The sequence below is a fragment of the Periplaneta americana genome, chromosome 11, assembly GCF_040183065.1.
Source record: "Periplaneta americana isolate PAMFEO1 chromosome 11, P.americana_PAMFEO1_priV1, whole genome shotgun sequence".
NCBI classification, from domain to species: domain Eukaryota; kingdom Metazoa; phylum Arthropoda; class Insecta; order Blattodea; family Blattidae; genus Periplaneta; species Periplaneta americana.
The window spans coordinates 110,141,390-110,166,657 of NC_091127.1; the positions used below are offsets into that span (position 1 = coordinate 110,141,390).

General features: G+C 36.3%; 1 protein-coding gene across 5 annotated transcripts in view; it reads left to right on the forward strand.

The window, feature by feature from the left end:
• Positions 1-25,268, forward strand: part of LOC138709235 (serine-rich adhesin for platelets-like) — a 305,457-nt gene that overhangs the window by 169,558 nt on the left and 110,631 nt on the right. For all 5 annotated transcript variants that reach the window (XM_069839859.1, XM_069839861.1, XM_069839862.1 and 2 more), the window contains one exon: positions 17,712-17,872. In XM_069839859.1, the coding sequence (XP_069695960.1) occupies positions 17,712-17,872 (161 nt within the window). The remainder of the gene's footprint in view (positions 1-17,711; positions 17,873-25,268) is intronic.

The window sequence follows — 25,268 nt, forward strand, 5'->3', positions numbered from 1 at the left end:
CAAAAGAACACGACAACGAAAGTGTAACATATTTTGTCATCTGCTAGGAGAGATCTGTGATGATGAGCTGATAGTACCGATCCTAGTGGTGGGCAACTACCCATGTTTGCATTTTTACTACATATTGAGCTTCGCGACTGTATATAGTAGACTGTGAAATTACCCTGTTTTTCTCTCTCGTCAATTCTCAGTGGGGTAAAAAGAGAACCCGTCTATATGTGGAGTCCTTGGAGGGATTATGTTTGTAAAATTTAATTTACGACATTATCTTGTGTGGATTTTCACAAGTATTTAATTGGTGACAACATTCCTTTCTCAAACAAATTGGACCATCAGAGAAGTACCAACTGTCAGGAAATAAAACAAGGTATAAACTTATTTACATAACATGTACAGCTGTCAAAAGAAAAAGTGGCCGCTCTCCTGAAACCAAGTTCCCTTCGGGTATCTTCGCTACAATTCGGAGACAGGCGATGTTACATGTTGTTGCACCACGTTGCCTGATATCTACAGTTATAATTGAAGTATACTGTGTGTTATTCGATAGCATAATGGTAGCGTTCAGGCCTCTTATTCATGAGGTCCTGCGTTCGACTACAACCTCGTGCTTTTTATGTCCTTTTTTGTTCTGTTTTTGAGAGAGACAAACTAGACATAATGGCGCCTTTCTCTTTTATGATTATTTTAGTAATTAACATCAGGTTCATTAATATATTATGCCGTGACTTTATCATTATCACTATGATATTGTGGCTGCAAATGGAAAGAAAAAAGATTTTACTCTCAATAAAATATCTTTCGTGGCATAAACATAACAAATTTACTGGCGTCGGCCTTAAAACATTCAAACAATTAAGCGTTCAAAAAACAAAACAAAAAGCCGCAATTCAATATTTAGTCTATCTTCCTCTTATCTCGCAGTCGAGTGGGCATGGAATTGACTAGTCTTTTCAAATAGCGACTGTTCTTAGACACGATATTCCAGGCATTCTGAACATTCATACATAAATGTTCTGTCCATGGGCAGGTCTTTCATTGCAAACCCAGTAAACTCCAATCTTTCCTATTTTCTGCCTTCCTCTTAGTCTCCGCATACGATCCACATATCCTAATGTCGTCTATTATTCTTTTCAACCAGAGACCCAACCAATTCCTTTTTCTCTTTCTAATCAGTTTCAGCATCATTCTTTCTTCACTCACTTTTTCAAACACAATTTTATTTCTTATTCTGTCTGTCCACTTCACACGCACCGTTCTTCTCCACATCCACATTTCAAATGCTTCAATTCGTTTCTCTTCATTTCCTCGTAATGTCCATGTTCTTTCCCCATACAATGCCACACTCCACACAAAGCACTTCACTAGTCTCTTCCTTAGTTCTTTTTCCAGAGGTTCGCAGAAGATCCTTCTTCTTCTATTAAAAGCTTCCTTTGTTCATGTTTGCAGTTTTTCTTGGGAAGGATAGGCCTAAACGCGGTAACATCCCGTTGCTTTCCGCACACCACTATCTCTTTCGCATCTTATTAAATTCCAGGGGGCCCAAGCGTGGAGATGAGGAGAGTGGATTTGACTAATTGGGCCCTCCGGACTTCACCGAAAGTCACGGCAAGGGTTAAATATTAATTCTATCAGGATGTTTGACCCGGTCAGATACCGGGAAATCTCAATTAGCCTTTGCCCCCCGCATCCTGGACTAGCTTCTACGAATCATCAGAAAATCTTAGAGTGTGATTGGGCCAATTTTTCCGAAAATGTTTCCACACTTTTGCTCTCGTAGCTCAGCGGACGAACGTCGGAATTTAGATGTCAACGTCTCAGGTTCAATTCCTCGTTACTCCTTTTCATTTTATTGTGGTTCAAGATAGTATAATGTAATAATACAAAAAGAAAAACTAATACCAGTATTATGCAACTGGATTTTTCCAAACCTAATATTAAATTTATGTTATTTATATCGCTAAAGAACGATTACAATATAAATAACTTGAATATTATTTATACAGTATCACTAAAGAACGATAACAGAATATAAATGATAAATATCGGTTTGTTTAATTAATATATTGCGAAAGAACAATAACAATATAAATAACTTGAATATTATTTTATAATGCTAATGAAGGAAAACAGAATATAAATGATAACTTGAATATTATTTAAATCGCTAAAGAACGATAACAATATAAAAAATGTGAATATTATTCATATCGGAATTTCACAGATTTATTACAGATGTATTTAAGAAATTGTAGAAGAATAGTAATTAGAAACAGTGTCCTATTTATTCTTCTTGGAGCCAAATTTGTAACTTTTAAAAGTGTGGTTACTATGTTGAAGTGTATGTGTTGTAACGGATGCTTGATTTGTTATGTATGTGAGTCAGTTATGGGATACTTGATGTCGTCGCAATGTCGTAATTATAGCTTGATTGTGTTTGTGTGACTATTGTGTATTAATTTATGATGTATGGTACGGAAAGCTGCATATTTGTGTTATAGAAGTGTTACGTATGTGTGTTGTTAATGTTTTTGTGTTTCAAATTGATACCTGATATTTGTTTTGCAATCGCAATGCCTAATTTACGGATTGTTTATGTTTTGTTTACATCGCGTAAGCTAATTTAATGTTCTTTTCCATTTCTCTTTATGCTTATCTTTTTTGTGTATAAAACTATAGCCCTAACATACATATGTAAATAGGGCTAACCCCCATTGGAGATACAATAATAATTATTATTCATATCGTTATAATACGATAACAGAATACAAATTATGACCTAAATTTTATTCATATCTCTAAAGAACGATAACAAAATATAAATAACGTGATATCCATAAAGAACGATAACTGGATATAAATGATAATTTGAATATCATTTACATCGCTAAAGAACGATTAAAAAATAAAGTGAAAACATGAAGAAGGCCCGAACCCACGACCTTTGAATCATTAAACAAGCACTCTACCGCTGGTCTACGAGGCGTAGATATGGAACACTTTCATAGTTCCGGAACTCCTTGTACAAGCACATGCATCGTGTAACATCGCCGCGACCCGAAGTGGACTTTGAAAATATTCGCTGTTCACGAGTGCGGCCACTTTTTTTTTGACAGCTGTACAGTTAATTAGATTAAGTAGGTTATTTTACGACGCTTTATCAACATCTTAGGTTATTTAGCGTCTGAATGAGATGGTGATAATGCCGGTGAAATGAGTCTGGGGTGCAGCACCGAAAGTTACCCAGCATTTGCTCATATTGGGTTAGAAACCTCAACTAAGTAGCTTGCCTCGACCGGGAATCGAACCCGGGCCACCTGGTTTCGCGGCCAGACGCGCTAACCGTTTCTCCACAGGTGTGGATTACAGTTAAATAGATCTGAATCAATCTTATTGTAGACTGATAATATTTACCACATATAAAATTTTGGAAATAAGCGTTATCTCGCGTGTCACAGCGTTATGCCCTGCTTTTTTTTTAAGAAAATCCAGATTTTCCAAACAAAGTATCCCTTTTTCTTTTTTTCATTTTTCATCTGGTTACTTTACATGCGAGGGAATATTAGTTGTTATTAATGTCTACACATACCTGATACATAAAAAAATATAATTTTTTCAGCTTATAGTAAATCTATGCTCCGTTAGGGGTGAACCACATACTCCATAAAAAAAATATGGTTTATTTAACGACGCTCACAACTGCAGAGGTTATATCAACGTCGCCGGTGTGCCGAAATTTTGTTCCGCAGGAGTATTTTTACATGCCAGTAAATCTACAGACACGAGCCTGTGGCATTTAAACAACACTTAAATGCCATCGGCTGGGCCGGGATCGAACCCGCAACCTCAAGCACAGAAGGCCAGAGCTGTACCAACTACGCTACCCAGGACGACCATAGGCCCACTCCATAATATGTGCGGCATAATAACTTCAGTCTTAGACTTATCCTGGAAACGAGATTTAAGAAAGAGAGCAAAAGAAATAAAGAAAGAATGAGAAAAGGAAAGGAAGAAAAAACAATTAAATAAGGAAATAAATAGAGAAAGGAGGAAAGAATGGAAACGAAACGAATAAACAAACAAGAAGGAGAGAATGGAATAAGCATGAAAAGGACACAGGCAACGAAGGAAAAAGATTAAAGGAAAAGAGAAGGAAGGACAGAACAAAAATAAAAACTCAGAAAGAACGGGACAAATAATAAAGACAATAAATAGAAATGAAAAAGAAAGAAAATAAAACAGAAGAAAGGCAGCAAGAATGGACGTATGAATAAAAGGAGACAAGAAACAAGGAGGACATAGGAAAAGAATGAATAAAAACCCAAAAGAGAGATAGAGGGAAATAAGTGAAGAAAAATGTACACAAACGGAAAGAAATGAGACAAATACTGGACAACAAGGAAAGGTAGAAGGTCAAATTAGAGAATTAGATAGGGTTGAATAAATAAATAAAAATAAATAAATAAATAAATAATAAATAACTAAATAAATGAATATGACAGTGAGAAACTATATAAATAAGAAAATAATAAAGAAGAAACAAACAAACAAACAAAAAGCAAGGAAAAACAACAAAACACAGTAAGTAATGGAAAATAAGAGAAAGAATTAAAAAATGAATAAAAGCTAATAAACATAAGCAGCTTAGAAAGATAGAAAAAACTAACAAACAAATGAACAGAACGCTGGTGCATATTTACACACGTGGAGTGTAAATATGGCAACTGTGTCGCATGGTCGTGTCAAGCATGTGCCGTGACGGCGGGTGGTCAGACCCGCATCCCATTAATTCCCTCAACACGCGGTTTTCGTCCATAAACGTATTTCTATAAAAAATCGTTTACGTACCTCTATCGCACAATCCGGGGTTCATAACCCCACGACCCAATTCTCGTCTTCGACAAGTTTTAATCGCTGCAGTTATGTGCTTCCTAACGGCAGCATGTAACGAAACCAGAGCTAGATCAACTGCAACCCGGGACAGCCTCGTGGCTTGGTCCGTACCAAGGAGTTTATCTTTTAAACTCCTTCAGCTGTTCATTTAGACATGTGTTGGCCCATTAAGCAACGATTGCCCAAGTCCGACACGTGGCCTGGGTGGCATTCGTGAATCCGACGCTAACAGGTGGGCCATCCTGTCTAGGCCCCTGATAGAGCGAGGTCCCGTTTCGCGGACGAGTAGATAAGCCCCAGGGACCCGGAACCTCAAGCCCTTCCTATATCAGCATCGGAAACTCGTAAGCGTAGGCCACTAGAGGGAACCCAAGAGGTGGAACTTAAACTGAGAGGATTCAATTCGACATCGGGATGGGAATTCGGTGTGGCTTAGTGGATAGAGCTAAAAACCCGGGTTCAAATCCCGGTGCCGGAGAGAATTTTTCTCTGTTCCACTCATTTTTCATCATATGATGACGCAGAATTTCTGCACGAAAATATCATATGTACTTCGGTACATCGTAATAATATATGATATGCAAAAAAAAAAAAATCACTTCCTGATTTAAGACGGCGCTTACTCTGTCGGATCCCGGTCAGTTAGTCACTCATAACGAATGCACCTCTGCACATATGTGGACATTGTGCCACTGTCATACATCTATGACATATTGCACGAGGGTAGGCCGCTAGAGGGAACCCAAGAGGTGGAACTTAAACTGAGAGGATTCAATCCGACATCGGGATGGGAATCCGGTCTGGCTTAGTGGATAGAGCGTTAGCACGTAGAGCTGAAAACCCGGGTTCAAATCCCGGTGCCGGAGAGAATTTTTCTCTCTTCCACTCATCTTTCATCAACTGCTATAGATTGCTTAGGAATCTCAACTGTAATTTACGTAAGTGCAATGGCCTTCATTCTCGGAAGGAAGCCCGGGTCAGTTTCTTGCTTTCACCTTCTTACTTCGCATTGGAAGGGCAGTAGGTAATCTATAACGTGATGTCGCGCTAACCTCATAGAATGGTAGTCCTAGCGTGCCTGTCCAATGTACGTAGATAAAAAAAAAACAAAATATAAGGCTAAAGTAGCTATTAGAACGTACATTTTATTTTAAGACTCTTCATAGAGATGCTTCTGACAAGTAAGAATGTGTGCCGCAAAACTGTTGTCTCTACATTGATCCAATGCCCAGTAGGACAACAACCAATAATTTATTATCTTGCGTCTTTAATAACTGAAGAAGCTGAAATGCCTTCGGCCACAAACTAAAGACAATTCCTTAGTATTTATGGTTGGACACGACACAGAACATAAATGTCCTTTGTCTTCTTCGTCATCTCGATATACCTTTATGATATATTCTGGTTCAATATTCCATCACTTCTGGTTAACAGAGCTGTGCTTCCTTCAGTAACCGAAGTTCGTTCATCCTTTATAAATTTCATATTAAGATATTCCTGTGTTATATTGCTTCAATATAAATTTAATTCCTAATTCTTTTGTTATTTTCTCAGGGATGAATTCTTATTTATCCTTTCATTTGAAGAGCAAGGGGAAAAACTTGATAAGTCCGAAATTATCGATTTTCTGTTTTATATATCATGTAATATCTCAGGTAGTGTAGGTTTGTGCAGTTTAACTGTAGAAAAACTACATCATTAGTCCAAAGAAATTTGAAAATGATAACCGAAAGACAAAATATAATGGGTCTTGAAACTTTTAACTTGCGCTTCTGTAGAAACAGTAAAACGTGACTTATCAGGTTTCTCCCCTGTACTCTTTATTTGCCATTTTGTGAAGTATAGAAAAGATATCGCGATTATGTGAACTATCAATGTTATTTGAAGATTTTCACAGAAATATACAGGGTATGTTTTAGCATCTATGACACAAAATATGTGTAATAGGCCTAGTACTTAGAGATTAATTGTCTATTTTAAACAATCACATGTATAACACTATATAATATTATTTTCTTTCACTTACTTTTCAATGTTCTTTTGTCTCATGTTTATCCGCAAATTAGTTTGTAATTTATTTTTAGTTAAGAAAATACCATTGGGTACATAGGCGTCTTCTTAGCGGACATTCCCTCTCTTTGTAGTATCAATTAAACAATTTATTTGCGTATTTTCTAAAGTATATAATACAGAATGGATATAGCCTAAAGTCTCGATCCATTTTAATGAAATAGGCTAATGGTTATTCGGACACGAACTATATATAGGGCTATTGTTATGATGTATACATAATATGTAATTCATCGTGATTTAACATGACAGCCACACATTTCACAGCATTCTGTCCAACGTTTGAATGAAGCCCTAAAGGCATTCGTAAGCATGTCGCCAGAGTTCGCCGTAGATGCTTCTGGAATTCGATTCTTTAGGTCCTGCAGATTTCTTACTTTGATTTTATACACTCCTGACTTGATAACCCCTAAGCAAAAAAGTCTAAGGACCTCAAATCAGGTGAACATAATGGGCATGGCCATACTTGTGTTGAACCTTTGCCTATTATCAGTTGGGAAAACGTTGATTGAGGTATGTTCTCACAATTAACGCAAAATGAGGGGATGTTCCATCTTATTGAAAGATAACGGTGTCAACAATGTCATCCTGCTGTAGCTACATATGTCGTACTCCTCTCTCTATTTCACTTCCTTCTGACATTTCTTCTCCTATCCTGACTCTGACTCGTTTCATATAAAGGTTACTGAACAGCCTCCTGCCGTTACAATTCACACTTATTTTCTTCAGGATGTCCATCAGTTTGTTCCAATCCACTTTGTCAAACGCCTTTTCTACGCCAACAAACATTACATACACTTCTTTATTCTTCTCTAGGTATCTTTCGCCGATTGTTCGTAGTAGTTCAATTGCATCCCTTGTATCTTTTCCTTTCCTGTTCTGAAGCCAAACTGCTCTTCTTCCAATTGTTCTTCCATCTTATAATATAAACATCGATTCAGTATTCGCTAGAATCTCCGCCGAGTGCGATAACAGGCTGATAGTCCTGAACTCCTTACATTTCCTGGCATTATTTTTCTTCTATGTTGCAGCAACACCGTCTCCGTAAAATCTTCAGGCTATTCTCCTTTCTCATATCGTTGCATAATGTTGGAATTTCCTTCTTGTCTTCGCCCAAGCATTTCACTAACTCAATGGGGATTCCATCAACTCCTGTTGCTTTCTCATTCTTCACATCCTTAAGCGATAGTTCAACATCTTCTCTTAAAACATAAAATCCTTTATCGTCTTCTGTTACGGTTGCTTCGTCTTCTATGGCTAAATTATCTGGACGATTCCTTGTCTTATATAACTCTTCTACCTATTTCGTCCATGTGTTCAATATTCCTTGTTTGTCTGTTATTTCATTTCCTATTTCGTCTTCTATCAACCACGTGGATTTTCTATTTTTATTTGTGAAGTACAAACATTTAACTTAGCGGTACATTAAATCATATCTTCCTTTTCTCCCCAGAATCCTCTACTTCTTTACATTTCTCTTTCATCCAGTCTTCCTTGCCCTTATCAGTTTCTCTTCTTAATTCATAAACAGTGTTTTTTATGAACCCAAGTCATACATTTACTTTTGACCTTGGCCTCAATTAAATCATTACACGCTGCCTACGAGCTGCATAATCTTCGTCGTCTAGTTTGTGCAACACCTGAATGTGGTAAGTTGCTTTTTCGGTGTAAACTTCAAAACAGTCGATTTTGGCATATCTAGCTGGTTACTTCAACGACGACGCGATGCTCGAGGGCTCCTCTCAAATGGCTTCTCGAATACGTTCCGCAATCTGCTCATTTCTTGTCCTCTGAGATTTATTGTCAAGGGGTTCCATGTTTGCTTTTGTTTGCGCCGGTTTTCGGAATTTGCATGTAAACTCCTGTTGCAACTCTGCATATGTTAAAACGCGCAATTGAGCACCGACAATAGCCACCCGTTCTTCAATACCCAGCGTACTATTAGATTAGTCTGAAGCAATAAAGAAATTCCAACGTTTAATAAAAAATTGATTGCGACTTTGTGTCCATCCTGTATAAAATAACAGAAGTAAATGTATCCCATTTATTCGGTTATTGCATCTAGGAGTCAATTTATTCTGCAAGTAGGCCTATAAACAAGAAATATAATTGAATCAGTGAGTGGAAAAAGGGAATAACTACTTTGAACCCAACTTTTCAGGAAACAAAAAAAACTTTCTACAGCTTTTCTGTTAAGTTTGATTTAAATGTTGTCAACAGTAAAAATGTTCACTATTGTTTGTAATATATATATATATATATATATATATATATATATATATATATAATTACCAAACTTTGCTCTATGCCTTGTTAATATTTGTATACAATTGTTTTAAATTTTAAAACTTATTTCCTTTTTCCACTCAATAATCATACATATACTTTATTAGCTTCCTAGCCTCTCCTCCAGTTTTTTCCTTCTTTACAAATGTATATAGATTAAACAGGTTAATAACGACTTCCACATTACAATTTTATGGAAAAAAATATACAGGGTGAATCAAAAGTCTGGAACCATATATATATATATATATATATATCTTCCATATGCTTGATTTTCGATTGTTATAAGTGTTACCAGTATTTGTAAAACCAAATGCTATACCAGTGAAACATTCGTTTCTAGCTCTCAGCTATCTCAAAAGCCGCCATTTTGAATGCAACTTTGAAATTTTAAATGGGAAGGGGGTCATATAGGTACTCAGAATCATCTGAAATTTTCTGAGAAAAACAGTGATGTAATTCGTTTTGAGATATGTCTAATCGTTTTCAAGTTATTTAAAGATAACTGTAATAATGACACAAACTTTAGTTACTGCATTTACAGATATTTTGTAACACGGTACGGTACTAAGGAAGCTTTGGAAAAGGTGTTTTTATGCAATTATGGTAATTAACTTTTCCTGCTTTACTGTTCGGTTAATCTGTGGCAGTTTCAATGCATTGTTGTTAGAAAGATTATGAATACAGAATACTGTATGTACAGTTACCCTGAAAAAGAATGAGACGATTCTTGGTCGTCGGAGGTTAAAGTTCTACAGCGCGGTTCACTCGATATCGACGTAACGATACATAACATGGCAAATAGTACAAGAATTGTTACAAGCACCACAACAAGGACAAGGACCAGAATAAGGATCACGAAGAAAACTGCCATTTAAGGCCAGGATTTCACAACATAGCTCGAGTCACAAAATATCATTGCTTCACTGTATCGAATGGCAAACGCCTGCTAAGGGATCTACATTCTGGACTGCTGCTGTCACTGTCTTGTCTGGTTAGCTCATATAGTAGCGTGTCGGTTCCACTGTATAACCGAAACGTCTCGTGTTCGATCCCGGGTAAAACTTTTTTTTTATTGAGGTGTAATTAATTTCTTCAGAGTTCCTAGACTATCTAATTTGTCGAAAAATATGGAATAATTTATGCCTAATTTCTGGGTCTTACAAGTGGGCTGAACCTCGTCAAAAAAAAAATAAATAAATCTTACTTGGAAGTTAAAAGTATTCTTCCTCAAACAAAAATCATAAGAAACAAAAAGAGACCTGTTAACTTAAAATCTTGTCCACATGCCATCAGCTTCTATTACAGCTCTAAGTCGATCCGGCATGGATGTCACGAGATTGTGGAATAAGTTCTGATCCCCGGCGAGATCTTCCCAGGTGTCAACAACTTGATCCCACAATTCGTCTCGATTTCTAGGGCGTCGGTGGGCATAGGTGGCTATCCTTCTCTTTTGCAATTCCGCCCATAAATTTTCGATGACATTCAAATCAGGTGACTTCGGAGGCCAATTAATGATTTCGATCTCGGGTCTCCTTTGAAACCATCTTTGAATGCTTGCTGCATAGTGCACGGGATGGTTATCCTGCTGGAACAGGAATGTTCCTTCGGGAAAACGTTCTCGGGCGGAGGGAAGGAATATATTTTCCAGAATGTGCTCGTAAGTTCCCACATTGAACCGGCCATCGATGCGTTCTATAACGCCAGGTCCATCGTAAGACATCCACTCCCAACACGATATGCTAAAGCGCCCCGATCTTTTACGTCGGTGCACATAGCGCTGGTCATGTCGGAGACCATCCTCACGATAGACACGGACAGGACCTTCGTAATCACTCGAGACGGTTGTTTCGTCGGAGAAAATTACATTTCTCCAATCGAAGTCCACTCGATTGGTAGAGAAGGCAAGATGGTCGACAGCTTGTGCTTCCCCCAATATTTCCATTCGCGCAGCCCTCCGGCTCCTAATACCGCGGTTCCTCAACCTGCTGATCACAGTCTGTGAAGAGCCGGGAAAGATAGATGCTGCTCTTATTTCGTTAGCAGTCAGAAAGGGGTCCTGTCGAACTGTCTCGAATATGAGAGCATCCTCTTCCAGTGAAGAAATCCGCGAACGCCCAGGAATAGGGCGATTTTCGATCTCTCCTAAATTTTGGTAACGATGAACCCACCTCGCGGCTGTACTGTACTTCCAGGAACACCGACCAAACGGCCAGCAGATCTAACCCCATATCCAGCCTCAACTAGAGCTATAACTCGCACTGTCTCATGTCACGTCGGTTCGCTATTACGATGAGAAATGAGGGATGACGATAATACTTTAGTGTAGACAATGACTATTTAACGTGATATAGAATTATTGAAATAACAGGCATCTTGCATAGTAAGAGTTAATAAATCAACCCTAAATTAAATATCTAAATAACAGGATATAACAGGAAGTCCAATTGTTGCGAAACTAATCAAATTAAATCGAATTACATTAGGTAAACAAACCCCAAGTTATGACACCACATTGCTACAGCTAAATTGTAGGTTATTAACATAAGCATTGAATAGGTCCGTGGTTGTGCGTTGGACGACAAAACCATCATCGAAAGTTCGAATCTTGCGGAGGAATGTAACTTCTTGCTTTTTATAATGTAAATCAGACTTCTAACTACAATCATTCATATTTCTTAGATTATTTATTAATATTTATAGCCAACATTGAATTTGTAAAGAAAAGACTTCAGAAATCTCATATGGAATTTGTGATTTGTAGTGGCATAAACATAGATTATCTCTCGGAACTTTTCCGTAAAAGTAAATTAAATTCACTCCTTGAAACTGGAAACCTTACAGTGCATGAGGATTAAGTTGGCGTGATTTCTACTGTCCTTGTCTGAGGTCCTTGTCTACCGATTGCCACCAGATGTGACGGGCAAGAGGTTTCCTTTTGTAGAATTCTTGTAATTCCCTTTCTCCTCCCTTCTCCCTTCACACTTTTGCAAACCCAATTAGTGGATCTCTCAGTGGCGTCTCGGGGTTGTTTGAGTTCATTAGTTAGTAGTATTTTGTGAATAGTGAAGTGAGTTTGTGTCTTTTTTTTATTGGGTTATTTTACGACGCTGTATCAACAGCTCAGGTTATTTAGCGTCTGAATGAAATGAAGGTGATAATACCGGTGAAATGAGTTCGGGGTCCACCACCGAAAGTTACCCAGCATTTGCTCGTTTTGGGTTGAGGGAAAACCTCGGAAAAAACCTCAACCAGGTAACTTTCCCCGACCGGGATTCGAACCCGGTCACCTGATTTCGCGGCCAGAAGCGCTGACCGTTACTCCACAGGTGTGGACGAGTTTGTATCTTGTTGTACCAATTTAATATAATATAATTCACAAATTAAAATGTTTTCGGAGATGCATGGTTTCACTGTTACCTTAAATATTGTAATGAGTGTTGTGCTCTTGTATTTAATAATAATGGTAGGCAATATGGGAAAACGCGGGAAAGCCTTGAAGTCGGACGGTATGAACATGGTTATTAAGGCATATAAATTCTTTACTGGAGAATATGAGGCACTGAAATGCGGAAAACAAACAATATCTGTGCCGAGTTTTATCGAAAGAACTGCTGCAGCGACAGATATATCATCTCGTGGTGTTAACAGGATTAAAATAGAAAAAAAAAAAAAACAAAACAAAACATAAACAAAAACAAAAAAAAAACAAAAGAAAGCGGAAGCGGAATTGGAAGCGTTCTGCGATCTCCAGGAAAGAAATACCCGAATAGGATTCTTAAAAAACGTGTGTAACAGGTTAAAAATGAGCGCACTTGCAAAAGTGGCGGAAGAAACTTAGAGGAAGGCCTGTAAACACGTAGAAAAAGTTGAAAAATTTTATTGGGCGAAGGATGGACTTGTAGATGGAAATTTATTATTCGTTCGTAATCAATTTGGACGACACGGACATGGACGAACTTTCTGGCGGAGTGGAGTCAGAATTTGAAGAGGAAGAGAATGCCGCCACTGGTAACTCGTGGTCGTTTGAAGGAGTGTCGACCATCATAAATGAGGGTAGAGAGAGATGGTGAGCATTCTCTCTCTTTCTAAAAGGGACTAGACAAGTAAATCCTCATGGACTGTAGTCGCAGAGTCATTTTCCCACAGCATACAAGCTGAAGTAGCACAGCCATTGATAAATGTTTTGTACACAGAATTAGACTGAATTCCTATTCGACAGAACCTATAATCAATGGCTTGTCTGAACATGATAAACAAATCCTAAGTGTTTCCAATGTTATTGAACAATTTCAAAATATTAATTTAAAAACTAAGAAAGGATCGTAAATGCTGTATCTAGTGATTATTCAAATTTATGTCTACAAAATGAATCTTGGAAAAACATATACGATACTGGTACTACTGATATTAAGAGTAAATGTATTGAATTTTTCACTTAATTTCATAATCACTTCAGTGGATGTTCTCCACTCAATGTTGTGAAAAAATTCAAAAGTAAAAACATGTAGATAACGCAGGGACTTCAAAATCTCATATATTAAAAAGAAGAATCTATATGTAATGTGTTGCAATGTAATGATTCTCATGTTCTGAAATACTGCAAAAAGTACAGTGTAATTTATCAAAAATTATGAAAGAGGGAAATAGAATATATTTGAATAGAAAAGTACAAAATTCAGATAATACAATTAAACCTATTCGGAATATTATTAAATTTAAACTTGTAGATATCCTAAGAAATAAAATATTTTTTTCATTAAAACCAATGATTATAAAGTAGAGGATCCCAAATCAATTGCAAATTCTTTTAACGTATTATAGTATATAGTACAGAAATATTATTGACAACTTAAATATTCAAGATTTTGCAAAAGATACTGCAATAGGTTACCTAACAGATGCATTTAATAATTAGTATTAATATATGTAATTAGTCAATAACTGCAACAGTGCTTTTTCATTCAATCATAACATGAATAAAATTGAATGCACATTAAATGAAACACTATTGCAAACACGTAGATAAAATAATTAAAATCAACTGAAGGGGTGAGAATGAAATAATCCAAAGCCATACTTTTAACAAAAATTGTTTTGTGCGAGTGCATTTCTTACACATATGGGAAAGCTATTAATAAAATATTGTAATAATTACTCAACAAATGACTTAGCCTAAGGACTCTAAACCTTTGTAAAAGTTTGTCTATTATTACATATATTTTTTAATTTCATTTTAATTGTTAGTTTTTAATATATATGCATTTACATTGTATGTGTGTATAAATGCATTCATTAGATTAACGTTTATAATATTATAACTTGTAATTTTGTATTGTTTGCGATCATTAACACTTAATCTCAGGACTTTGTAAATCTCTATTTCAACGTTACTTAGCTATTTCAACGTTATTTAGACAAAAAAAATCGTTGTGTAGACTAAGAATCGAACTCGCACTCTTCTACACAACACGCACAAGTCTTACCGTCTGAGCTATTGAAACGACATGAAAGCGTTCCTTTCTGTGCGGAGTGTCAATCTAGTCATGAAGGTCCATTGTCGATTTAAATACACGATTTATGTATATATTTATCTTTTATTTACGTAATATTATCATATTTTTTGCAGTTTTTGAAGTGAATTTCGGAACGATGCTAGTAACCAACCAACTAGCTTGAATTTAAGTAACTCAATATTCGTTATCTTGTGTATCGGTGCTCTGGTCTCCGATCATGCGCAGTGTCTTACATCTGAGACTTAAGAATATTCAATCGTCTCATCCTTTTCCAGGGAAACTGTACATATATCCAAAGCATGTGAAGATAAAACATCTCCTGTACACGAATAAAGGAAAGTGACAAGTTCTGCATGTAGTCGAATAATAACCCAATAACATTTCCCCTTTGTTTACATGTATCAGTTACTTCCTGTAGCTTATTATTAGTTTATTATAAACATTTTCCAATATTAGCTGTAATAGAACAGTATTGAGTGGAAAAAGGGAACTACTACAGAAGTTATTTCCTTCTTCCACTCCACACAGAACAGACATGAGATTTTACGTGGGTGAGAATGTTAGTAATATTCCCTTTTTCAGCTCATCCAATGGGTCTATCATTGAGGAACAAAATGGCTATCTCAGTTCAATTTAGCAAAAAAATGTAGTTATTTCCTTTTTCCACTCACTGGTTCAATTCTTCCCCGTTATACCTTTGTTAAGCAACAACAAAATAATAATAATAATAATAATAATAATAATAATAATAATAATAATAATAATAATAATAATGTTCCTTTATAGCGACTTACAGTACGTTACGATTTTCGAATGCTCTCCGGTCTTCTTATGCCTCTCTGGAAGTCCTGCACAGACCACGGTCTCGCTGATTTCTACATGCTAGCTTTTCCAAAATCGACTTCTATGCGATCCGACGGAATCCAGAACATGATATCATTTAGCAGTCTGTTTTCATTCATACGCTGAACATATCAACGTCAGATGAACTATTTTCCTTCCTCATTCTCTATAATACCGGCGGTGTCAGACACTTCCTTAATTTATTTTATTCTCTCGATATGGATTCTTTCCAATCTAGAAACTCGCTCCGATCGATGTAGGAAATTCACTTTAGCCTTAGAATTCATTTTATTTACTGGCATTTACCAAATGTTTGCTCCTTACGTAATGATACTCTTTATATTCTTATTTTGCAAGTGATGTTCATAGTGAAGATGATTACGATGATGATTATGATAATGATAATAATACTTACATATGGCTTTTAAGGAACCCGCAGGTTCATTGCTTCCCTCACGTAAGCCCTCCATCGGTCCCTATCCTGAGCAAGATTAATCCAGTCTCTACAATCATATCCAATATTCCTCAAATTCATTTTAATATTATTCTCCCATCTACGTCTCGGTCTCCCCAAAAGTATTTTCCCCTCCTGCCTCCCAACTAACACTCTATATACATTTCTGGATTCGCCCATACGTGCTACATGCCCTGTCCATCTCAAACGTCTGGATTTAATGTTCCTAATTACGTCAGGTGAAGAATACAATGCATGCAGTTCTGCGTTGTGTAACTTTCTCCATTCTCCTGTAACTTCATCCCTCTTCCTTAGCTCCTTATTCTCAAACACCCTTAACCTTTGTTCCTCTCTCACAGTGAGAGTCCAAGTTTAACAACCATACAGAACAACCGGTAATATAACAGTTATATTACCGGTTACTGTTACTGTTACTGTTTTATAAATTCTAACTTTCAGGATTTTTTGAGAGCGGACTGGATAACAGAAGCTTCTCAACCGAAATACTAACGGGCATTTCCCATATTTATTCTGCGTTTAATTTCCTCCCGAGTGTCATTTATATTTATATTTATTTTGATTTGATTACTCCCCTTTGATTTGATTACCTGGTTGGGTTTTTCCGAGGTTTCCCCCACCAAAAGGCAAATGCCGGGTAATATTTTGGCGAATCCTCGGACCTCATCTCATCTCACTACATTTCGCCAAAATGTAAAAAAAAAAAAAAAAAAAGAATGTAAAAAATTGCACAAAATTGTAAAAATTGTAGAAAATTACTAAATTGTAAAACTATAAAAATTTGTAAAAATTGTAATTGTAATATTGTAAAATGTTGAATTGTTCCACATCTTAAAGCTTCATTGCTCATGTAAGATCTATGGAATAAAATAAATGAATGAATGAATGAATGAATGAATGAATGAATGAATGAATGAATGAATGAATGAATGAATGAATGAATGAATGAATGAATGAATGAATTTGTTACTGTTGCTCCAAGATATTTAAATTTTTCCACCTTTTCAAAGGATAAATTTCCCATTTTTATATTTCCATTTCGTATAATATTCTGGTCACGAGATATAATTATTACTTTGTCTTTTCTGAATTTACTTAATATAATAATAATAATAATAATAATAATAATAATAATAATAATAATAATAATGTATGCTATACTGTACTTCTATTGTTCTCCCTTTTTTAATTTAATTATGCATTTCCTAGCCCTATTTAGTCCGTGTGTTGAATTTCTAAACATTTGGAAGCAATACTAACAAATTCTTGTGATTAATAAGTATTATTCTCATACTTTCTTAATGTATATAATTAATGAAACATTATTTATAGGCTCATACATGTTTTAGCGTGTAAAACTTATTTCTCACTCCTTTGTTATAATGATACTTGGAAATTTTACTAACTAAAACTTATAGTAGGTGACACTTCGGTTGACACGTCACTCTATTCTTGGAATTGATGGATAAATTTAAGCAAAGAGACGCGGAAGTGTGTCGACTTTTTCCCGGATATCTTTGCTCTTGTCGAAAACGCACAGATCATTTTTATTCAGGCGAGGCACTACTATGATGGAGGCGGGCAGCTATTACCCACATAGATAAGAGGTGACATTGACCTGCTCTGTCCTGCAGACAGACGGTGCAGCGGCGGCGGGTGGCACTGGACGCGGTACTCAAGAAACGGCAGCAGATCCTCGCGCGACGCCGGAGATCCCTGCAGCGCCGCGTGTGGAGACGGTACCTCAGGGAGCCGTTCTGGGACCTCCGGACACGTCTCTTCGTCAGCACAGCAGGTACGTCTTACATTCATAAAAATTCACATTACTGTTGAGTTCTGAGTTGTTATGTTTCTGTCTCCTTTCTGAAGACATGTAGTACAGATAAAACTACCAAGAGCAAGGCTGACCGACGAACTGTGAACTGGGATGATTCTTAAATTGCGTTTACAATCATGACACTTTAGCAATGTTATTCTTTTCTAATATTAAAAACATATTAAGCTACCAAACGTATACAGCACGATCCTTTGAATAAGTTAACCACCGGCGTTGCTCAGGCGGCAGCGTGTTTGTTTGCTGATTCGAGGCACAGGTTCGTTCCACGTTTGGGGTGATTACCTAATTGGTTTTTTCCAGCTGTAAGGCGAATATCAGGTAATCCCATAGCTAATTCTCGGTTTCACCTCACCAAATATTATTTCGTTTCAACCAAATCCATTGGTGCTAAATAATATAGTAGATGATACAATGTCGTTAAATAGCCGACTAAAAAATAAAATGTAATCCAGTTTTTTTGTACCTATCTAACGTTTTCATTTTAATTTATAGTCTTAGAAAGAAGTTTTGTCGCACAGATACTAAGTTTTGTTGAACAGATACTTTATAAGCCCCAGAAAGGGGGCAGTGCGCATGATCAGACATACAACGAAACAAAACTAATCTTATTACCTTAACTAATCCTACTTTTGTGATCCAAGTCACTCGTTCTCTGATCCTGCGCACTGCCTTCTTTCTGAGACTTACAAAGTACCTGTGCGACTAAACTTTTTTCTAAGACTGTACATGGTTTATTTTTAAACGACTGCATCAATTGAGTGATTATGTAGCTTTGGTGGAATTGGTGAAAGATAGCGTGATATTATTTGGAGATATAAGACCGAGGATTGGTGATGGGATTACCTGACATTCGTCTTACACTTGCGGAAGATTCCAGAAGTAGTTGTGCGACTAAACTTTTTTATAAGACTGTACATGGTTTATTTTTAAATGACTGCATCAATTGAATGATTATGTAGCTTCGGTGGAATTGGTGAAAGATAGCGTGATATTATTTGGAGATATAATACTGAGGATTGGCGATGGGATTACCTGACATTCGTCTCACACTTACAGAAGATTCCAGAAAATCAGATAACCAGTCAAAAAGGCGATTCGAAATAAGTAGCTGCAGAATAGGGCTTACAATCGGTTTTCATTCGACCGGTCAGAGAGCATCAGTCAAGGCACAGCATCCGATCGTATATTCGAATTTCAACCGGTTCCCCCTGAGGCTAGACAGAACGCTAACATTTTGTGAGTGTACAAACGGAGTAACAATTGAAGGAAATTTACCATGTGTAATTTAAATATGTATTTGCTTAATATAGGCCTACAATTGACTGCATACTTTATTACACTTATCCTATCTTCATAACATATATACGAATAAATGAACAAATAGACACCGGTAACAATAAAGAATATAAGTGTAATGCGTAATACGAAATCTGGTGTGTAAAGAAATGTAAGAATAGAATAAAATGTAATTACTTGCAATATATAGAAGAGGAAATAAGTACATACATTCTATTGTAACGTTTACACTTTAAACTCAAAATGTATATCTCTAAAACAGTAGTTACTAACGGCTTTTAAATACTCTAAGCAGATGCATTATTTCATTAATAAATCATTTTAAGAAGATATGTTTTGCTCTTGACGATACCAACTGTAATGCCTGAATTAATTAATCAATCGATCAATTATTCAATCAATCAATCAATGAACCAATAAATGAATCCCTGGATGAATGAATCGATGAGTCGATGGATGGATGGATGGATGGATGGATGGATGATTGATTGGTTGTAATGAGAGAAGAAGAATTATCAATTAAATAGTAGGCTTACACGAAGATAATTTCGCTCTTGCAAGGCCTCTTGGATTTCCTGCATGAATCAATGTGGTGTGCCTTTGCCGTCCACCCACAAAGAGTGAGAAACAACTCGAATATTCGTTAAACCTCTGATCACATATATAACGATTACTCATCGCTTTGTTAAAATTGGTAGCACTTTGAAGAGAACAACCGCCAGGATTGCCACCCGTCCGCCGTAAACAAACACGAGATGGCAGTACAGTCGCTAACACAATTCAAATGTGAGTTCATGACGTGACTCCTTATGTAACAACTAGATGGCAGCATAGTAAACCTGACAAAAGTTGTTACCGTCAGAGTCTATAAGGCTGAGCAATCTGTTATATATGTGATCTGGGGTTAAACCGAACCTGAGACCTCCGCAAGACGGAAGAGCTTTGCATACTGACTACAGCGCCAGGCGTTCAATAGCATATAGGCTATAATTTCTATTTTTCGTAACCGGTTGTGCACGACTCTAATTCAAACCCACGCCGAGCCTCGGAGCACGAGTTCATCTCGTTAATCCTTGAGCTAGCCGCTAGCCTTCATTTAACGTATAGGCTATAATATAGGGTCTAATGCTTGTAAGGCGAATAGCACCAACTGATCAGATCACCGATTTCATCCTATTTGAGTGATAGCAGCAAATGCTGAAAGTGCTGGAAGCCGAGGCTGCAGAAAGCTTTCGTGAACGTGAAGTTGAAGCACTGTCCTCGTAACACACCTCAGCACTCCATATTAAGTGAATACAGAGCTGATATCAGTGAGTGAGTGCAATTCATTTGCAATTGGAAGACAGATTTAAAATAAACTGGTGAGTTCTATTTATAAGCTTTGTTTAATGATGCCGGTTCATGTTCTTTGACCTTGCCCAGGAGTTTCTTAACTCTGTAGTGTTACTCACTTTCACAAGAACACAGAACTTGCAAAACCTATTCTATTTCGGGGCAATCCGTTACAAAGTAAATATTATTCTTACTTTTTGCTGTATTGCCTGCTGTAAGTTTGAAAACATTTCGTGTACACATTATAAATTAAGTAGTAGGCCTACACGATGATAATTTCGCCCTTGCAAGGTCTCTTGGAACTCCTGTATGACTCAATGTGGTCTGCCTTTACCGTCCACAACTCGAATATTCGTTAAACCGAACCTGAGACACTCTGCGAGACGAAAGAGCTTCGCATACTGGCTACAGCGCCGGGCGTTCAATAGCATATAGGCTATAATTTATATTTTTCGTAACCGGTTGTGCACGACTCTAATTCGAACGCACGCCGAGCCTCGGAGTAAGAGTTCATCTCGTTAATCCTTGCTATGTTATCAAAGTAATTATTATGCAGTTATTAAAGGCTATTTGTCTGTAGCTAAATATTTTAATATAGCATCCAATTGCTTTCTAATAGTAGTACGTGTGAAAAACTCATTCTCTTTACGTACCTGTTTTAGGACTTAACATAAGCCTATTAAATAAATGATATTTATTACTGGGAGTCACGCGGATAAAACTCTCAAATCGCTATGCGTAATCAATTCTGAGTTCATTCTGAGTGAACTGAAGCTCCATATAAAAAGGATTCCTAAACCAATACTTCGACCATCGCGACGTTTTTACATCTCTGTCAGTAACCACTATAATGCAAATCACTAGTTCCTAAGCATGTTCTTCCTTAAATGTCCAACAAAATAATTCGTATTCAGTTTTTTCCTACAAAGACATTTTGAACAAAGTCAAATTGTGTTCTGGGGATCTCTTAGAGTCTGTGGTATATACAGTTGAAGGGTTGAAAACAAAAGAAAAAAAAGAACCATAGTCCAAAAAATGCAAATTTGAGATATTAAGCGTATTATGAGCGTATTGTAGCAGCCATCTGTTGAATTAGTTGTTAGAGGGGAAAACACCTTAGGCCTATGATATAGGAGTGGAAATTTTCATTGGTTTTCATAAAACAACCATAGTCCAATTTTTTTTTGTGAAAAGTCATTGTCGAGCCAATACGATGGTAGCATTTACAATAATATCCCACTCATCATCTTGAAACATTTAACCATTCAATTTAAAATTGTAGTAGATTGGCAGTACTGCTTCTTATGTACGCAACTAAAGACATCTTAGAAAAAAATAATTTGGCACATGAATTGATGTATTAGTTATGGAGTCATCTTTAGGTGCAGAAGTAACTCCATTGAAGAAACGTAAGCAACGAAAGAAGAAGAAACAATATAATAAAGAAAAAGAAGATTAAAGGAGAGACACACTTCAGCCATAACAGAGAATGTTTTCTTAAAACAACAATTGTCACAGTTACTTACATTTACACATGTATTTCTATAAAGCAATTTAAGTTAATTGTAGCCTACTTCAGTTTTCCCAAGTTTCTGCAACACCTTAAGAAAGGGTATAATGAATTTTATACTTGAAGTGTCAACAACACCCATGCCAGATAGTTTTTTGTTACTCATGAAAATTTATGTTTTTGGACTATGGTTGTCTTTTCAAAAAAACCCTTCATTTGAACTCAATTATTTGTCTTCAATTTAGTAGTAATTGGCAATCTAACGAAACGAAGAAAAATCCTGACAAAAGTTTGCGCCTTTATAATGGAAGTTGTGAAGAATGATCATTCTTTCATATAAACATCTACATTTATATTTGTCACGTGATTAAAACCCATATCTTAAACCCTCTAAAGCTTAACTCGTCTAAGCGCGAAATGATAGCTCAATTTGAGGGCTTAAAAATATTGTATAAGATCTTTATAACACTGATGGAAGTAATAATAATGGTGATAAGAGATTAATGTACCTTACAATAAATGAAATACTATTATTTAAAAACGTAATAATATATATAACGAAATAATAAACATTAGTAAAAAAAAAAGTAAATTTTACAGAGCAGCAATACAACAATTTTTCACCTAAACTGTGAATGCATCGTTGTCTTCAACTTGGTGCAATATTACCTTATATACGGGTCTACTTTAAGCATAAAATTCAGCATGATACTTTTTATTGCTATTTTTCTACAATCTTTTTACTCTTTTGGACTCATGTTATTAGGCTATAGCAAGATAGGGTTTTTAAAGCAAAAAAAAAAAAAAAAAAATGGCTGTGTAATTCTTTACATTTTTCAGTTACAATGTGAATACATCCAAAATATAGGGCTACACATTGAAAATAAGCACGATTGGTGAAGCTGACACAATGATATTGCAGCAGTTACAGTATTCAACTATGAAAAATCTCACACTGCTACATAAAACTGCACACATTAACCGGTATTGATTGAGTCCGCACCGCTAATTCTCGCACTTGCACAGTTACGGCAGAGTGAGTAAGAAAAAGAACCACCAAGTCCATTAACATAACTGAGTAATGCGACTGAAAAAGTCGCTACATGTTAAGTGGCCGTAAAATTAACGTTATTAATATACAAATACAAAGAACGAATATTAATTTTTCTTATAACAGTGACGTCCTGACTCGGCTGTAGCTGCAATCCTACATAATATGTAACAGATTGCTCATTCCTATGTTAAAATCGGTAGCGCAATGAAGGAAACAATCGCCAGGTTCGCCACCCGTCCTCCGTAAACGAACACGAGATAGCAGTACAATCGCTGATGCAATTCAAATGGGAGTTATGACGTGACTCCTTATGTAACAACTAGATGGCAGCATAGTAAACCTGATGAAAGTTGTTACTGTCAAAGCTTATAAGGCGAGCAATCTGGGTATATACGATCTAGGCTCTAATGAAACTGATTTTGAATAGGTAAAGGTAAAATTACAGGATGGTAAGAGGTTACAGTTCCCATATGTACAGACAATTGCATTAATAGAAGTAGGAATGTTAGTCCTATGTATCCGTCGCCTTTATACCGAAGGAATACCTCTGGTACTCATTTTTGTCAGAGGCTGAATAAACCCCAGGATCATAGTGCGGTCGGAAGAATTAGATCAATGGAGAAGACCCATGAACCTATCGAGAATCGAATCCACAGTTTGGAGCGTTACGCCTTAACCTCGAATCTACTGCGAGCCCCCAAACCGATTTTGGATACTATGAAGTTTTCCACTGGGGTATCTTTCAGCGCTTAGTTTTTCTTTGCCGCTGTCATTTTATTGTTTCATTATCACTACTCGTCTCTGAATGACCTGTGCAGTTGGGAAAAGGTAGTTAAAAATTTCTGTCGTGTACAAAAATATGTTTATAGACTTTGTGCAGGGTTCTGTACAATAGCCATAGCAATAAAATTTAAAATAAACGCTATCTATTCCACCGCTATCGGGTCTTGAACTCCAGATTTCTCGTGAAAGAGCAGTGCTCGAGCTATTATTGTACGAATGTTCCATGATAAAATTCGCTTACAATAGCGGGAATAACACCACTTAAAATATATATATAGCTATATATATATTATTTGTAAATTGAAAATGAATATTTGATGTAACAATATTAAGAATTTATACCATTAAGTACGAGAAAAAACTGACTAGTCATACTAGTCGAATATATATATATATATATATATATATATATATATATATATATATATATATATAATGAGGTGGGCGAGACCTCATTCATATTTGATACAAATATTAAGAATGTTCAACTTCATCAGCGTGTTATAGCAACGTAACCAGTGATCCAACTCATTTCACTAATTTCTTCGTGCTTTCTGTTTGTGACAATCTATTGTATATTCAGTTCAAATCCAGCATCTTTTGTTAGATTACTGAGCGATTAGGCTATATATGATTATATTTATCTTCATAGTAAAAAAAAAATTCATTATGATACAGTAATTGTGTCACGATGTAACCGTGTAATCGTTTCACTGGGTAACTCACTCACTCAATCACTCATTTGACTCACTTTATCATGAAATTCACGCAACAGATCCACAACTCATTAAACTTCATTCATTCGCTCACTTTCTCGCACATACATTCACTTAGTAAATCATTATTTACCCCAGTAACTCACAATCGCACACTCCATGTACAATTAACTCAGGAATTACTTTTGTAATCGGTTATTTAACGACGCCGTATCAACTATGAGGTTATCTAGCATTCCTGGAATGAGTGATAGCGGGATGATATTTTGGCTAGATGAGACCTAGAATTTATCATGGATCATCTGACATTTATCGTACATTTGGACAAAACTTATGGAAAAACCCAACCAGGTAATCTGCCCAAGCGGGGTTGGAATCCACGACCGAGATCAAATACAGTCAGGATCAGCTTACTTAATACCCTAAGGATGAAACCTGACCATTTTCCCCATTGTTACTACACATGCTAGTGAATTATAATGATTTTATAGCTCTCGGATTGAATTTTCTTTTACCAACTTCGTTCCGAATTTCGTGTACGGTACTGACAAATACTACAACTGGTAGTTATTTTCTAACTGTTATGTTGGCAGCAATAATTTCGGTTTGCAGTATAGGAAACTGATGAAAATGCAAATAAGGAAATGCATTTTCAGATTAGGT